The sequence below is a fragment of the Dendropsophus ebraccatus genome, chromosome 2, assembly GCF_027789765.1.
Source record: "Dendropsophus ebraccatus isolate aDenEbr1 chromosome 2, aDenEbr1.pat, whole genome shotgun sequence".
Classification (NCBI taxonomy): domain Eukaryota; kingdom Metazoa; phylum Chordata; class Amphibia; order Anura; family Hylidae; genus Dendropsophus; species Dendropsophus ebraccatus.
The window spans coordinates 2,914,602-2,934,748 of NC_091455.1; the positions used below are offsets into that span (position 1 = coordinate 2,914,602).

General features: G+C 49.8%; 1 protein-coding gene across 2 annotated transcripts in view; it reads left to right on the forward strand.

Annotated features, from left to right (window-relative positions):
• GPT (glutamic--pyruvic transaminase) overlaps positions 1-20,147 on the forward strand; it is a 68,258-nt gene that overhangs the window by 4,236 nt on the left and 43,875 nt on the right. Inside the window, exon 2 of one of the 2 annotated variants that reach the window (XM_069956913.1) lies at positions 19,332-19,412. The exons of the other annotated variant lie outside the window; for it this stretch is intronic. Coding sequence (XP_069813014.1) covers positions 19,405-19,412 — 8 coding nt within the window. The 5' untranslated portion in view covers positions 19,332-19,404. The remainder of the gene's footprint in view (positions 1-19,331; positions 19,413-20,147) is intronic. 2 annotated transcript variants of the gene reach the window in all.

Sequence of the window (20,147 nt, forward strand, 5' to 3'; positions counted from 1 at the left end):
TTCCTCACTGATGCCCCCCTGTACACCCTGATTCCTCACTGATGCCCCCTGTACACCCTGATTCCTCACTGATGCCCCCCCGTACACCCTGATTCCTCACTGATGCCCCCCGTACACCCTGATTCCTCACTGATGCCCCCTGTACACCCTGATTCCTCACTGATGCCCCCTGTACACCCTGATTCCTCACTGATGCCCCCTGTACACCCTGATTCCTCACTGATGCCCCCCGGATACTTCTCCAATGTCCCTGATACCCCCTGATATCCCCTAATACCCCAGATACCTCCCCTATACCTCAGGGCTGTATTCAGAACTCTTGCTAGCCCAGGCCCTGGGACTATATATATCCCATATGTATACACAGCAGGTGGCAGCACATCATCACTGCCTAATACAGCCCTGCAGATACCCCGATACCTCCCTAATACCCTCTCATATCTCTTAGCCCCTCGATACCCCCCTGATACTGCAGATACCTTCCTAATGCCTCCCCAATGCCTCTCTGGTACCCCTAGATACCCCCCTAATACCCCCTGATATCTCCAGTTTATCCCCTAATATCTCCAATACCTCCATTATACCCTCAGATACCTCCATTATACCCTCCGATATCTCCGATACCTCCATTATACCCTCCGATACCTCCATTATACCCTCCGATATCTCCATTATACCCTCCGATATCTCCGATACCTCCATTATACCCTCCGATATCTCAGATACCTCCATTATACCCTCCGATATCTCAGATACCTCCATTATACCCTCCGATATCTCAGATACCTCCATTATACCCTCCGATATCTCAGATACCTCCATTATACCCTCCGATATCTCCATTATACCCTCTGAGATCTCAGATACCTTCATTTTACCCTCTTATATCTCAAAAACCTCAATTATACCCCGAGATCTCTGATACCTCCATTATACCCTCTGATATCTCCGATACTTCCCTAATACCCTCTGATATCTCCGATACCTCCATTATACCCTCCGATATCTCAGATACCTCCATTATACCCTCCGATATCTCAGATACCTCCATTATACCCTCCGATATCTCAGATACCTCCATTATACCCTCCGATATCTCTGATACCTCCATTATACCCTCCGATATCTCTGATACCTCCATTATACCCTCCGATATCTCTGATACCTCTATTATACCCTCCGATACCTCTATTATACCCACCAATACAGGGCTCCAGATGGCGACCAAAATGGTCGCCAATGCGACTGACATTTTGCAAATGGCGCCCAGATTTATTAATCTGGGCGCCATTTGCGACTGGCCCCCGGCGGCGGCGTGCTGTCTCTTTAAGATGCGCGGCTGATGCGCGGCTGCCGGGGGTGTCCCGTCCTATCCCCGACAGCGCGGCGCATCAGTGAGCTGCCTGGGGCCCTGACGTCAGAGACGCTTCCTGTGTCAGAAGTCACAGCCCCGGCGTACAGGGAGCTCACTGACGCGCCGCGCTGCCAGGGATAGGACGGGACACCCCCGGCAGCCGCGCATCAGCCGGGGACAGCGTCCGAAGAAGAAGAGGATCGCCGGGGGAGCGGGTTGTCAGGTGAGTTTGTGTGTTTGTTTTTTTTAAATATTGCTTAGCATAGAGGAAAGGGGGGGGGGCATCTATAATGGGGGGAGAAGAGGGGACATCTTCAAGGGGGGGAGAGGGGGGCATCTATAAGGGGAGGGGGTATCTATAAGGGGGGGAGAAGAGGGGGCATCTATAATGGGGGGGAGAGGGGGCATCTATAATGGGGGTAGAGGGGGCCATCTATAAGGGGAGGGGGTCATCTATAAGTGTAGGGCAAACTGGCTGCAGACACTGGGAGATAGATGCACAATTATTATTATCAGGGCCCCTCAGGTGTCTGTATTGTAGGGGGTCACTTGCATTAGTCACTAGGTGAGAGATATATCTATCTATATACACATCTTGTGGGGGGTCACTATGGCTGCAGTCAGAAGTCTAGCTCAGTATGTATAGACTGTTGCAAGCTTTTAAAGGGAACCTGTCACCCCCGGTGCCGGGGTGACAGGCTCCCAACCCCCCGTTAGAGCCCCCTATACTCACCTAATCCCGCCGGGTCCCGCTTCTGAAGATGGTCGGGTCACGGAGATCTCAGCCGCTGCAGCCCGACGCGCACACTGAGAGATGAGTCCAACGCTCATAGAGAATGACGGAGCGCTGGACTCTCCCATCATTCTCTATGAGCGTTGGACTCATCTCTCAGCGCACGCCGGGCTGCAGCGGCTGAGATCTCCGGGACCCGACCATCTTCAGAAGCGGGGTGAAGATGAGGTGAGTATAGGGGGTTCTAACGGGGGGTTGGGAGCCTGTCACCCTGGCACGTGGGTCGACAGGTTCCCTTTAAGTTCAAGTTCAGAAGAGTAAGCCTCATTAAAAGGCTAGCCAAGTGAGGCTGAAGTACTGAGTCAGACTGGATATGGTTGTCAGACTGTATATGGTTGTCAAGTTGCAAGTTTCCATGTTGAACGTTTTCAAACTAAGAAAAGAGAGAATCTAAAGGAGGAGGAGGCTGCCGTGGCCTCTGCACACAGTAATCCCATGTAACATAACATTAATTTTACATGGTTTAAAATGTTGGCGACCAAATATTCTATTTGGCGCCTAAATTTTTCAGGTTAGGAGCCAATGGCTCCCAGGTAAATTTTTTAGTCTGGAGCCCTGCAATATCTCTGATACCTCCATTATACCCTCTGATATCTCAGATACTTCCCTAATACCCTCTGATATCTCAGATACCTCCATTATACCCTCCGATATATCCTATACCTCCATTATACCCTCTAATATCTCCTATACCTCCATTATACCCTCTAATATCTCCTATACCTCCATTATACCCACCAATATCTCTGATACCTCCATTATACCCTCTAATATCTCCTATACCTCCATTATACCCTCCGATATCTCCATTATACCCACCAATATCTCCTATACCTCCATTATACCCTCTAATATCTCCTATAACCTCCATTATACCCTCCGATATCTCCATTATACCCACCAATATCTCTGATACCTCTATTATACCCACCGATATCTCCTATACCTCCATTATACCCACCAATATCTCTGATACCTCTATTATACCCACCGATATCTGAGACACCTCCCTAATACCCTCTGATATCTCCGATACCCCTATTATACCCACCGATATCTCCGATACCTCCATTATGCCCCCTGATATCTCTGATACCTCCTCAATACCCTCTGATATCTCAGATACTTCCCTAACACCCTCTGATATCTCAGATACCTCCATTATACCCACCAATATATCCGATACCTCCATTATACCCCCCAATATCTCTAATACCTCCAGTATACCCCCTGATATCTCCTATACCTCCCTAATATCCTCTGAGATCTCTGATACCTCCATTATACCCCCGATATCTCTAATTCCTCCAGTATACCCCTCCAATATCTCCGATACCTCAATTATACCCTCCGATATCTCCTATACCTCCAATATACCCTCTGAAATCTCTTATGCCTCCATTATACCCTCCGATATCTCCTATACCTCCAATATACCCTCCGAAATCTCTTATGCCTCCATTATACCCTCCGATATCTCCGATACCTCCATTATACCCTCCGATATCTCCCATACCTCCATTATACCCTCCGATATCTCCCATACCTCCATTATACCCTCCGATACCTCCATTATACCCTTCGATATCTCCGATACCTCCATTATACCCTCCGATATCTCTTATGCCTCCATTATACCCTCCGATATCTCCTATACCTCCAATATACCCTCCGAAATCTCTTATGCCTCCATTATACCCTCTGATACCTCCATTATACCCTCCGATATCTCCGATACCTCCATTATACCCTCCGATATCTCCGATACCTCCATTATACCCTCCCATATCTCCGATACCTCCATTATACCCTCCCATATCTCCGATACCTCCATTATACCCTACGATACCTTTATTATACCCTCCGATATCTCTGATACCTCCATTATACCCTCCGATATCTCCGATACCTCCATTATACCCTCAGATATCTCCGATACCTCCATTATACCCTCCTATACCTCCATTATACCCTCCGATACCTCCATTATACCCTCCGATATCTCCGATACCTCCATTATACCCTCCTATACCTCCATTATACCCTCCGATATCTCCATTATACCCACCGATATCTGATTCCTCCCTAATACCCTCTAAAATCTCTAATACTCCCTTAGATCTCCTATACCTCCATTATACCCCCCAATATACCCTGATACCCTCCATAACTCCAGAATACCCAAATACCTCACACCTCCCAGATGCCCCCAATAACTCACACCTCCCTGATACTCTTCATAATTCCAAGATACCACCGATACCTCACACCTCCCTGATACCCTCCATAACTCAAGGATACCGCACACCTCCCTAATGCTCTCCATAACTCCAGGATACCTCACACCTCTCTTATACCCTCTATAACTCCAGGATACCTCACACCTCCCTGATACCCTCCATAACTCCAGGATACCTCACACCTCCCTGATACCCTCCATAACTCCAGGATACCTCACACCTCCCTGATACCCTCCATAACTCCAGGATACCTCACACCTCTCTAATACCCTCTATAACTCCAGGATACCTCACACCTCCCTGATACTCTCCATAACTCCAGGATACCTCACACCTCTCTAATACCCTCTATAACTCCAGGATACCTCACACCTCCCTGATACCCTCCATAACTCCAGGATACCTCACACCTCTCTAATACCCTCTATAACTCCAGGATACCTCACACCTCCCTGATACCCTCCATAACTCCAGGATACCTCACACCTCCCTGATACTCTCCATAACTCCAGGATACCTCACACCTCCCTGATACCCTCCATAACTCCAGGATACCTCACACCTCCCTGATACCCTCCATAACTCCAGGATACCTCACACCTCCCTGATACTCTCCATAACGCTAGGATACCTCACACCTCCCTCATACCCTCCATAACTCCAGGATACCTCACACCTCCCTGATACTCTCCATAACTCCAGGATACCTCACACCTCCCTCATACTCTCCATAACTCTAGGATACCTCACGCCTCCCTGATACTCTCCATAACTCTAGGATACCTCACACCTCCCTGATACTCTCCATAACTCTAGGATACCTCACACCTCCCTGATACTCTCCATAACTCTAGGATACCTCACACCTCCCTGATACTCTCCATAACTCTAGGATACCTCACACCTCCCTGATACTCTCCATAACTCCAGGATACCTCACACCTCCCTCATACCCTCCATAACTCCAGGATACCTCACACCTCCCTCATACCCTCCATAACTCTAGGATACCTCACACCTCCCTGATACTCTCCATAACTCTAGGATACCTCACACCTCCCTGATACTCTCCATAACTCCAGGATACCTCACACCTCCCTCATACCCTCCATAACTCCAGGATACCTCACACCTCCCTCATACCCTCCATAACTCTAGGATACCTCACACCTCCCTGATACTTTCCATAACTCTAGGATACCTCACACCTCCCTGATACTCTCCATAACTCTAGGATACCTCACACCTCCCTGATACTCTCCATAACTCTAGGATACCTCACACCTCCCTCATACCCTCCATAACTCCAGGATACCTCACACCTCCCTGATACTCTCCATAACTCTAGGATACCTCACACCTCCCTCATACTCTCCATAACTCCAGGATACCTCACACCTTCCTCATACCCTCCATAACTCCAGGATACCTCACACCTCCCTCATACCCTCCATAACTCTAGGATACCCTCATACCTCACACCTCCCTCATACCCTCCATAACTCCAGGATACCTCACACCTCCCTCATACCCTCCATAACTCTAGGATACCCTCATACCTCACACCTCCCTCATACCCCCTGAAACTTCCCTGACGGCCAGGATACTCTCCGATACCTCACACCTCCCAGATAACTGCCAGTTCCTCAGTTATACTCCCCACATCTCATAACCTGATACACCGCAATACTTCAGATACTCCCTAATCCTTAAAATCTCCCTGATAACCCTACTCCACCATGTAATACCACCATACATTACCAAATGCCACCATACATCATCATATACCGCCATACATCTCCATATACTGCCATACATCACTATACATCACCAAATATCATCATACATCATCATATACCACCATACATCATCATATACCGCCATACATCTCCATATACTGCCATACATCACTATACATCACCAAATATCACCATACATCATATACCACCATACATGACCATATAGCGCCATACATCACATCACCATATATCATCATATACCACCATACATGACCATATACCGACATACATCACCATACATCATATACCATCATACATCATATACCGCCATACATCATCATATACCGCCATACATCACCATACATCAAATACCACCATACATGACCATATACCGCCATACATCACCATACATCATATATCACCATACATCATCATATACCGCCATACATCACCATACATCATATATCACCATACATCATATACCGCCATACATCACCATACATCATCATACATCATCATATACCACCATACTTCATCATATATCACCATACATCATATACCGCCATACATCACCATACATCATCATATACCGCCATACATCATCATATACCACCATACATCACCATATACCGCCATACATCACCATATAGTGCCATACATCACCATATCCCGCTATACATCACCATATACCGCCATACATCACCATTCTTCATATACCACCATACATCATCATATACCACCATACATCACCATATACCGCCATACATCACCATATAGTGCCATACATCACCATATCCCGCTATACATCACCATATACATCACCATATACCGCCATACATCATATACCACCATACATCATCATATACCACCATACATCATCATAAACCGCCATACATCTCCATATACTGCCATACATCACTATACATCACCAAATATCACCATACATCATATACCACCATACATGACCATATACCGACATACATCACCATACATCATATCACCATACATCATATACCGCCATACATCATCATATACCGCCATACATCACCATACATCAAATACCACCATACATCATCATATACCGCCATACATCATCATATACCACCATACATCATCATATACCACCATACATCACCATATACCGCCATACATCACCATATAGTGCCATACATCACCATATCCCGCTATATATCACCATATACCGCCATACATCACCATTCTTCATATACCACCATACATCATCATATACCACCATACATCACCATATACCGCCATACATCACCATATAGTGCCATACATCACCATATCCCGCTATACATCACCATATACATCACCATATACCGCCATACATCATCATATACCACCATACATCATCATAAACCGCCATACATCACTATACATCACCAAATATCACCATACATCATATACCACCATACATGACCATATACCGACATACATCACCATACATCATATCACCATACATCATATACCGCCATACATCATCATATACCGCCATACATCACCATACATCAAATACCACCATACATGACCATATACCGCCATACATCACCATACATCATATATCACCATACATCATCATATACCGCCATACATCACCATACATCATATATCACCATACATCATATACCGCCATACATCACCATACATCATCATACATCATCATATACCACTATACCTCATCATATATCACCATACATCATATACCGCCATACATCACCATACATCATCATATACCGCCATACATCATCATACATCATCATATACCGCCATACATCATCATATACCACCATACATCATCATATACCACCATACATCACCATATACCGCCATACATCACCATATAGTGCCATACATCACCATATCCCGCTATACATCACCATATACCGCCATACATCACCATACATCATATACCACCATACATCATCATATACCACCATACATCACCATACATCAAATACCACCATACATGACCATATACCGCCATACATCACCATACATCATATATCACCATACATCATCATATACCGCCATACATCACCATACATCATATATCACCATACATCATATACCGCCATACATCACCATACATCATCATATACCGCCATACATCATCATATACCACCATACATCATCATATACCACCATACATCACCATATACCGCCATACATCACCATATAGTGCCATACATCACCATATCCCGCCATACATCACCATACATCATATACCACCATACATCATCATATACCACCATACATCAAATACCACCATACATGACCATATACCGCCATACATCACCATACATCATATATCACCATACATCATCATATACCGCCATACATCACCATACATCATATATCACCATACATCATATACCGCCATACATCACCATACATCATCATATACCGCCATACATCATCATATACCACCATACATCATCATATACCACCATACATCACCATATACCGCCATACATCACCATATAGTGCCATACATCACCATATCCCGCTATACATCACCATATACCGCCATACATCACCATACATCATATACCACCATACATCATCATATACCACCATACATCACCATATAGTGCCATACATCACCATATGCCGCTATACATCACCATATACCGCCATACATCACCATATACCACCATACATCATCATATACCACCATGCATCATCATAAACCGCCATACATCTCCATATACTGCCATACATCACTATACATCACCAAATATCACCATACATCATATACCACCATACATGACCATATAGCGCCATACATCACATCACCATATATCATCATATACCACCATACATGACCATATAGCGCCATACATCACCATATAGTGCCATACGTCACCATATCCCGCTATACATCACCATATACCGCCATACATCACCATATACCGCCATACATCATATACCACCATACATCATCATATACCACCATACATCATCATATACCACCATACATCATCATATACCACCATACATCATCATATACTGCCATACATCACCATATACCGCCATACATCACCATATACCGCCATACATCACCATATACCGCCATACATCATATACCACCATACATCATCATATACCACCATACATCATCATATACCACCATACATCATCATATACTGCCATACATCACCATATACCGCCATACATCATACATCAAAATACATCATCATATACCGCCATACATTACCATATACCACCATACATCATTATATACCACCATATAGCATAGAAGAATTTGTGGCACTCACCCATAAAGCAGATAAAAAGCCTTTATTACATAGCGGCTCGGTGAGGACGCTGACAGGTGACTGGGCTACAGCCGATTCATGCACATGCGCAGTGGGCTTTCTCAAGGGCCTTGAGGAAGCGTGCTGCGCATGTGCGTGGTACGGCTGTAGCCCAGTCACCTGTCAGCGTCTTCACCGAGCCGCTATGTAATAAAGGCTTTTTATCTGCTTTATGGGTGAGTGCCACAAATTCTTCTATGGATCTTATTGGACATGTTTTGCTTATTGTTGAGCAACACCCACAGAAGTATTGAGGAAATCCATAGCGGTTGTTTGCTCGCTATATCAAGCCGAGGGGAATTAAGTAGTGGTGCCGGGAGCTCTTATTTCTCCTTTATTAGACACATCACCATATAGCGCCATATACCACCATACATCATTATATACCGCCATACATCACCATACATCATTATATACCGCCATACATCACCATACATCATTATATACCGCCATACATCATCATATAGCGCCATACATCACCATACACCATATAGCGCCATACATCGTCATATACCAACATACATCATCATATAGCGCCATACATCACCATACATCATCATATAGCGCCATACATCGTCATATACCACCATACATCATATAGCACCATACATCGTCATATACCACCATTCATCATATAGCGATATACATCATTATACATCACATACTGCCATACATCACCATACATCAACATATACTGCCATACATCATACATAATCATATACCACCATACATCATCATATACCACCATACATCATATACCACCATACATCAAATGCCACCATATTTCTCCATACATCATATACCGCCATACATCACCATACATTATCATATACCGCCATACATCACCATACATCATATACCACTGTACATCACCATACATTATCATATACCACCATACATCACCATATCCCACCATACATCACCATACATCATATACCACTGTACATCACCATACATTATCATATACCGCCATACATCACCATATCCCGCCATACATCACCATATCCCGCCATACATCACCATATACTGCCATACATCACCATATACTGCCATATACCACCATACATCCATATAGCACCATACATCACCACATACCACCATACATCACCATATACCGCCATACATCATCAGATACCACCATACATTACCATATACCGCCATAAATCACCATATACCGCCATAAATCACCATATACCGCCATACATCATCATATTCCGCCATACATCATCATATACCACCAAACATCATCATATACCGCTAAACATCATTATATACTGCCATACATCACCATATACCACCATACATCACCATATACCGACATACATAGAGGGAGGGGTGAGTATATATTGGGCATATATCCCCTATAGAGGGAGGGGTGAGTATATACTGGGTATATATCCCCTATAGAGGGAGGGGTGAGTATATACTGGGTATATATCCCCTATAGAGGGAGGGGTGAGTATATACTGGGTAAATATCCCCTATAGAGGGAGGGGGTGAGTATATACTGGGTATATATCCCCTATAGAGGGAGGGGGTGAGTATATACTGGGTATATATCCCCTATAGAGGGAGGGGGTGAGTATAAACTGGGTATATATCCCCTATAGAGGGAGGGGTGAGGATATACTGGGTATATATCCCCTATAGAGGGAGGGGTGAGTATATACTGGGTATATATCCCCTATAGAGGGAGGGGTAAGTATATACAGGGTATATATCCCCTATAGAGGGAGGGGTGAGTATATACTGGGTATATATCCCCTATAGAGGGAGGGGTAAGTATATACAGGGTATATATCCCCTATAGAGGGAGGGGTGAGGATATACTGGGTATATATACCCTATACAGGGAGGGGTAAGTATATACAGGGTATATATCCCCTATAGAGGGAGGGGTGAGTATATACTGGGTATATATCCCCTATAGAGGGAGGGGTGAGTATATACTGGGTATATATCCCCTATAGAGGGAGGGGTGAGTATATACTGGGTATATATCCCCTATAGAGGGAGGGGTAAGTATATACAGGGTATATATCCCCTATAGAGGGAGGGGTGAGTATATACTGGGTATATATCCCCTATAGAGGGAGGGGTAAGTATATACAGGGTATATATCCCCTATAGAGGGAGGGGTGAGGATATACTGGGTATATATACCCTATACAGGGAGGGGTAAGTATATACAGGGTATATATCCCCTATAGAGGGAGGGGTGAGTATATACTGGGTATATATCCCCTATAGAGGGAGGGGTGAGTATATACTGGGTATATATCCCCTATAGAGGGAGGGGTGAGTATATACTGGGTATATATACCCTATACAGGGAGGGGTGAGTATATACTGGGCATATATCCCCTATAGAGGGAGGGGTGAGTATATACTGGGTATATATCCCCTATAGAGGGAGGGGTAAGTATATACAGGGTATATATCCCCTATAGAGGGAGGGGTGAGTATATACTGGGTATATATCCCCTATAGAGGGGGGGGTGAGTATATACTGGGTATATATCCCCTATAGAGGGAGGGGTAAGTATATACAGGGTATATATCCCCTATAGAGGGAGGGGTGAGTATATACTGGGTATATATACCCTATACAGGGAGGGGTGAGTATATACTGGGTATATATCCCCTATAGAGGGAGGGGTGAGTATATACTGGGTATATATCCCCTATAGAGGGAGGGGTGAGTATATACTGGGTATATATACCCTATACAGGGAGGGGTGAGTATATACTGGGCATATATCCCCTATAGAGGGAGGGGTGAGTATATACTGGGTATATATCCCCTATAGAGGGAGGGGTAAGTATATACAGGGTATATATCCCCTATAGAGGGAGGGGTGAGTGTATACTGGGTATATATCCCCTATAGAGGGAGGGGTGAGTATATACTGGGTATATATCCCCTTTAGAGGGAGGGGTGAGTATATATTGGGTATATATCCCCTATAGAGGGAGGGGTGAGTATATACTGGGTATATATCCCCTATAGAGGGAGGGGTGAGTATATATTGGGTATATATCCCCTATAGAGGGAGGGGTGAGTATATACTGGGCATATATCCCCTATAGAGGGAGGGGTGAGTATATACTGGGCATATATCCCCTATAGAGGGAGGGGTGAGTATATACTGGGTATATATCCCCTATAGAGGGAGGGGTGAGTATATACTGGGTATATATCCCCTATAGAGGGAGGGGTGAGTATATACTGGGTATATATCCCCTATAGAGGGAGGGGTGAGTATATACTGGGTATATATCCCCTATAGAGGGAGGGGTGAGTATATACTGGGTATATATCCCCTATAGAGGGAGGGGTGAGTATATACTGGGTATATATCCCCTATAGAGGGGGCTCAGTAGACGCGGAGCAGCTGCCCCTGGGGATTGGGGGGATTATGTTACTCGCCTTCTGTAACCTGATGCCGCTCACACGTGTTCCCCACTCTCTGTCCCTGTAAGCGTGTGACCACTACACAGCCCCGTACTCAGCCCCCCGCACCAGAGAGACTACCGGCTCTAGGTGAGGAGGTGATGGGGAATATCTAGGGGGGTACGCCGAGTATCTGGGGGGTACGCCGAGTATCTGGTGGGGGTACGTCGAGTAGCAGGGGGGTACGCTGAGTATCTGGGGGGGGGGGTACGCCGAGTATCTGGGGGGTACGCCGAGTAGCAGGGGGGTACGCCGAGTATCTGGGGGGGTACGCCGAGTAGCAGGGGGGTACGCCGAGTATCTGGGGGGTACGCCGAGTAGCAGGGGGGGTACGCTGAGTATCTGGGGGGGGGTACGTCGAGTAGCAGGGGGGTACGCTGAGTATCTGGGGGGGGTACGCCGAGTATCTGGGGGGTACGCCGAGTAGCAGGGGGGTACGCCGAGTAGCAGGGGGGTACGCTGAGTATCTGGGGGGGTACGCAGAGTATCTGGGGGGTACGCAGAGTATCTGGGGGGTACGCAGAGTATCTGGGGGGTACGCAGAGTATCTGGGGGTTACGCTGAGTATCTGGGGGGGTACGTCGAGTAGCAGGGGGGTACGCCGAGTATCTGGGGGGTACACCGAGTAGCAGGGGGGTACGCCGAGTAGCAGGGGGGTACGCTGAGTATCTGGGGGGGGGTACGCCGAGTATCTGGGGGGTACGCCGAGTAGCAGGGGGGTACGCCGAGTAGCAGGGGGGTACGCCGAGTAGCAGGGGGGTACGCAGAGTACCTGGGGGGTACGCAGAGTAACGGGGGTACGCAGAGTAACAGGGGGGTACGCCAAGTATCTGGGGGGGGTACGCCAAGTAGCAGGGGGGTACGCTGAGTATCTGGGGGGGGTACGCCGAGTACCTGGGGGGTACGCCGAGTACCTGGGGGGGGTACACCGAGTATCTGAGGGGGGGTTACACTGAGTATCTGGGGGAGGGGGTTACACTGAGTATCTGGGGGGGGGGTTACACTGAGTATCGAGGGAGGGTTACACTGAGTATCGAGGGGGGGTTACACCGAGTATCTGGGAGGGGGGTTACACCGAGTATCTGGGAGGGGGGTTACACCGAGTATCTGGGGGGGGGGTACACTGAGTATCCAGGGAGGTACGCTGAGTATCTGGGGGTCACACTGAGTATCTGGGGGGTACACTGAGTATCTGGGGGGGGGGGTTACACTGAGTATCTGGGGGGGGGGGTTACACTGAGTATCTGGGGGGAGTTACACTGAGTATCTGGGGGGGTTACACTGAGTATCTGGGGGGAGTTACACTGAGTATCTGGGGGGAGTTACACTGAGTATCTGGGGGGAGTTACACTGAGTATCTGGGGGGGGTTACACTGAGTATCTGGGGGGTTACACTGAGTATCTGGGGGGTTACACTGAGTATCTGGGGTTACACTGAGTATCTGGGGGTTACACTGAGTATCTAGGGGTTACACTGAGTATCTGGGGGTTACACTGAGTATCTAGGGGTTACACTGAGTATCTGGGGGTTACACTGAGTATCTAGGGGTTACACTGAGTATCTAGGGGTTACACTGAGTATCTAGGGGTTACACTGAGTATCTAGGGGTTACACTGAGTATCTGGGGGTTACACTGAGTATCTAGGGGTTACACTGAGTATCTGGGGGTTACACTGAGTATCTAGGGGTTACACTGAGTATCTAGGGGTTACACTGAGTATCTAGGGGTTACACTCAGTATCTGGGGGTTACACTGAGTATCTGGGGGTTACACTGAGTATCTGGGGGTTACACTGAGTACACGTCCATAGCCCCCCTGTAGCCGGGACCCCCATGTGGAGCATCCACAACTCCGCCCGCTATACGGTGCATACGTCCGTAGCCCCCCTGTAGCCGGGTCCCCCAGGTGGAGCATCCACAACACTCTACAGTTATATAGCTACCTTCATTTCCCCATAGGTGAGGGGTGTAATAGAGGAGATTAAGTGATAACTGGCAGAGGCTCCTCCCATCATCCTCTCATTGTGATCTCATTGTGCTTTGTTGTGGGGCACAGCTTCTGCCCATGTGATAGGCACTGCCCCCCTGACCTGCCGATAGGTCCCCTCCTACATCTCTCCTCCACCCCTGCCAGTGCCTGCCCATAAATATTCTGCTCCTCCCACATCTCCCCTCCACTTCTGCCAGTGCCCGCCCATGATTATCCTGCTCCTCCCACATCTCCCCTCCACCCCTGCCAGTGCCCGCCCATGATTATCCTGCCCCTCCCACATCTCCCCTCCACTTCTGCCCATGATTATCCTGCTCCTCCGACATCTCCCCTCCACTTCTGCCCATGATTATCCTGCTCCTCCCACATCTCCCCTCCACTTCTGCCAGTGCCCGCCCATGATTATCCTGCTCCTCCCACATCTCCCCTCCACTTCTGCCAGTGCCCGCCCATGATTATCCTGCTCCTCCCACATCTCCCCTCCACTTCTGCCAGTGCCCGCCCATGATTATCCTGCCCCTCCCACATCTCCCCTCCACCCCTGCCAGTGCCCGCCCATGATTATCCTGCTCCTCCCACATCTCCCCTCCACCCCTGCCAGTGCCCGCCCATGATTATCCTGCCCCTCCCACATCTCCCCTCCACTTCTGCCCATGATTATCCTGCTCCTCCGACATCTCCCCTCCACTTCTGCCCATGATTATCCTGCTCCTCCGACATCTCCCCTCCACTTCTGCCCATGATTATCCTGCCCCTCCCACATCTCCCCTCCACCCCTGCCAGTGCCCGCCCATGATTATCCTGCCCCTCCCACATCTCCCCTCCACCCCTGCCAGTGCCCGCCCATGATTATCCTGCTCCTCCCACATCTCCCCTCCACTTCTGCCCATGATTATCCTGCTCCTCCCACATCTCCCCTCCACTTCTGCCAGTGCCCGCCCATGATTATCCTGCTCCTCCCACATCTCCCCTCCACTTCTGCCCATGATTATCCTGCTCCTCCCACATCTCCCCTCCACTTCTGCCCATGATTATCCTGCTCCTCCCACATCTCCCCTCCACTTCTGCCAGTGCCCGCCCATGATTATCCTGCTCCTCCCACATCTCCCCTCCACCCCTGCCAGTGCCCGCCCATGATTATCCTGCCCCTCCGACATCTCCCCTCCACTTCTGCCCATGATTATCCTGCTCCTCCCACATCTCCCCTCCACTTCTGCCAGTGCCCGCCCATGATTATCCTGCTCCTCCCACATCTCCCCTCCACTTCTGCCAGTGCCCGCCCATGATTATCCTGCCCCTCCCACATCTCCCCTCCACCCCTGCCAGTGCCCGCCCATGATTATCCTGCCCCTCCCACATCTCCCCTCCACTTCTGCCAGTGCCTGCCCATAATTATCCTGCCCCTCCCACATCTCCCCTCCACTTCTGCCAGTGCCCGCCCATGATTATCCTGCCCCTCCCACATCTCCCCTCCACTTCTGCCAGTGCCCGCCCATGATTATCCTGCTCCTCCCACATCTCCCCTCCACTTCTGCCAGTGCCCGCCCATGATTATCCTGCCCCTCCCACATCTCCCCTCCACCCCTGCCAGTGCCCGCCCATGATTATCCTGCTCCTCCCACATCTCCCCTCCACTTCTGCCAGTGCCCGCCCATGATTATCCTGCCCCTCCCACATCTCCCCTCCACTTCTGCCAGTGCCCGCCCATAATTATCCTGTCCTTCCCACATCTCCCCTCCACCCCTGCCAGTGCCCGCCCATGATTATCCTGCTCCTCCCACATCTCCCCTCCACTTCTGCCAGTGCCCGCCCATGATTATCCTGCCCTTCCCACATCTCCCCTCCACCCCTGCCAGTGCCCGCCCATGATTATCCTGCTCCTCCCACATCTCCCCTCCACTTCTGCCAGTGCCCGCCCATGATTATCCTGCCCCTTCCACATCTCCCCTCCACTTCTGCCAGTGCCTGCCCATAATTATCCTGCCCCTCCCACATCTACCCTCCACCCCTGCCAGTGCCCGCCAATGATTATCCTGCTCCTCCCACATCTCCCCTCCACTTCTGCCAGTGCCTGTCTATGATTATCCTGCCCCTCCCACATCTCCCCTCCACTTCTGCCAGTGCCTGCCCATAATAATCCTGCCCCTCCCACATCTCCCCTCCACTTCTGCCAGTGCCTGCCCATGATTATCCTGCCCCTCCCACATCTCCCCTCCACCCCTGCCAGTGCCCGCCCATGATTATCCTGCTCCTCCCACATCTCCCCTCCACTTCTGCCAGTGCCCGCCCATGATTATCCTGCCTCTCCCACATCTCCCCTCCACTTCTGCCAGTGCCTGCCCATAATTATCCTGCCCCTCCCACATCTCCCCTCCACCCCTGACAGTGCCCGCCCATGATTATCCTGCTCCTCCCACATCTCCCCTCCACTTCTGCCAGTGCCCGCCCATGATTATCCTGCCCCTCCCACATCTCCCCTCCACCCCTGCAAGTGCCTGCCCATGATTATCCTGCTCCTCCCACATCTCCCCTCCACTTCTGCCCATGATTATCCTGCCCCTCCCACATCTCCCCTCCACTTCTGCCAGTGCCCGCCCATGATTATCCTGCTCCTCCCACATCTCCCCTCCACCCCTGCCAGTGACCGCCCATAATTATTCTGCTCCTCCTACATCTCCCCTCCACTTCTGCCAGTGCCCGCCCATGATTATCCTGCCCCTCCCACATCTCCCCTCCACTTCTGCCAGTGCCCGCCCTTGATTATCCTGCTCCTCCCACATCTCCCCTCCACTTCTGCCAGTGCCCGCCCATGATTATCCTGCCCCTCCCACATCTCCCCTCCACCCCTGCCAGTGCCCGCCCATGATTATCCTGCCCCTCCCACATCTCCCCTCCACCCCTGCCAGTCCCCGCCCATGATTATCCTGCTCCTCCCACATCTCCCCTCCACCCCTGCCAGTGCCCGCCAATGATTATCCTGCTCCTCCCACATCTCCCCTCCACTTCTGCCAGTGCCTGTCTATGATTATCCTGCCCCTCCCACATCTCCCCTCCACTTCTGCCAGTGCCTGCCCATAATTATCCTGCCCCTCCCACATCTCCCCTCCACTTCTGCCAGTGCCCGCCCATGATTATCCTGCTCCTCCCACATCTCCCCTCCACTTCTGCCAGTGCCCGCCCATGATTATCCTGCCCCTCCCACATCTCCCCTCCATTTCTGCCAGTGCCCGCCCATGATTATCCTGCCCCTCCCACATCTCCCCTCCATTTCTGCCAGTGCCCGCCCATGATTATCCTGCCCCTCCCACAACTCCCCTCCATTTCTGCCAGTGCCTGCCCATAATTATCCTGCCCCTTCCACATCTCCCCTCCACTTCTGCCCATGATTATCCTGCTCCTCCCACATCTCCCCTCCACCCCTGCCAGTGCCCGCCCATGATTATCCTGCTCCTCCCACATCTCCCCTCCACTTCTGGCAGTGCCCGCCCATGATTATCCTGCCCCTCCCACATCTCCCCTCCACCCCTGCCAGTGCCCGCCCATGATTATCCTGCTCCTCCCACATCTCCGCTCCATTTCTGCCAGTGCCCGCCCATGATTATCCTGCCCCTCCCACATCTCCCCTCCACCCCTTCCAGTGCCCGCCCATGATTATCCTGCTCCTCCCACATCTCCCCTCCACTTCTGGCAGTGCCCGCCCATGATTATCCTGCCCCTCCCACATCTCCCCTCCACCCCTGCCAGTGACCGCCCATGATTATCCTGCCCCTCCCACATCTCCCCTCCACCCCTGCCAGTGCCCGCCCATGATTATCCTGCCCCTCCCACATCTCCCCTCCACCCCTTCCAGTGCCCGCCCATGATTATCCTGCTCCTCCCACATCTCCCCTCCACTTCTGCCCATGATTATCCTGCTCCTCCCACATCTCCCCTCCACTTCTGCCAGTGCCCGCCCATGATTATCCTGATTATCCATGATCACCCGTGCTGTGCCCACCCTCTCCGGGCAGTCAGCAGAAAGTTCAGCACCTGCAGGGGTATATACTCCATTAGGTACAGATTAGGGGGAAGGTCAGGCAAATACGATACAGCTGGCCTCACATAGATGGTGTCCTGTGTGGAAGGTCCTGGAGGTGGAGGTACAAGGTCCTAGAGGTGAAGGTACAAGGTCCTGGAGGTGGAGGTACAAGGTCCTAGAGGTGAAGGTACAAGGTCCTAGAGGTGGAAGTACAAGGTCCTGGAGGTGGAGGTACAAGGTCCTGGAGGTGGAAGATCCTAGAGGTGGAGTTGAGTTTGTTGTGGATTGAGGAGGGTTTGTGGTGACGGTAATCACAGATATCTGCGAGCTCTCATTCCTAGAAAGGTCATGTGTGATCTGGTGTCTTACACCGCGGCTCCTCACATTCTACGTCTTCTCCGCAGGATATTAATATACTGGAGGATTGTGGTCACTGAAAAAGGTCACGACTGAGGAGCGGGCATCAGACTGGGGCCTATGAAGAGGTGAGTCCAGGGGTAGATGAGACACAAGATTACGGAGAGAGGAGGGGAGACCCAGGACTATGGAGAGAGGAGATGGCACACAGGACTATGGAGAGAGGAGATGGCACACAGGACTATGGAGAGAGGAGATGGCACACAGGACTATGGAGAGAGGAGATGGCACACAGGACTATGGAGAGAGGAGGAGGCACACAGGACTATGGAGAGAGGAGATGGCACACAGGACTATGGAGAGAGGAGATGGCACACAGGACTATGGAGAGAGGAGATGGCACACAGGACTATGGAGAGAGGAGATGGCACACAGGACTATGGAGAGAGGAGGAGGCACACAGGACTATGGAGAGAGGAGATGGCACACAGGACTATGGAGAGAGGAGATGGCACACAGGACTATGGAGAGAGGAGATGGCACACAGGACTATGGAGAGAGGAGATGGCACACAGGACTATGGAGAGAGGAGGAGGCACACAGGACTATGGAGAGAGGAGATGGCACACAGGACTATGGAGAGAGGAGATGGCACACAGGACTATGGAGAGAGGAGATGGCACACAGGACTATGGAGAGAGGAGATCTCCTCCTCCTCCGTTATACCTGATCCCGGGGCGCTGATCTCCTCCTCCTCCGTTTTACCTGATCCCGGGCGCTGATCTCCTCCTCCTCCTCCGTTATACCTGATCCCAGACGCTGATCTCCTCCTCCGTTATACCTGATCCCAGGCGCTGATCTCC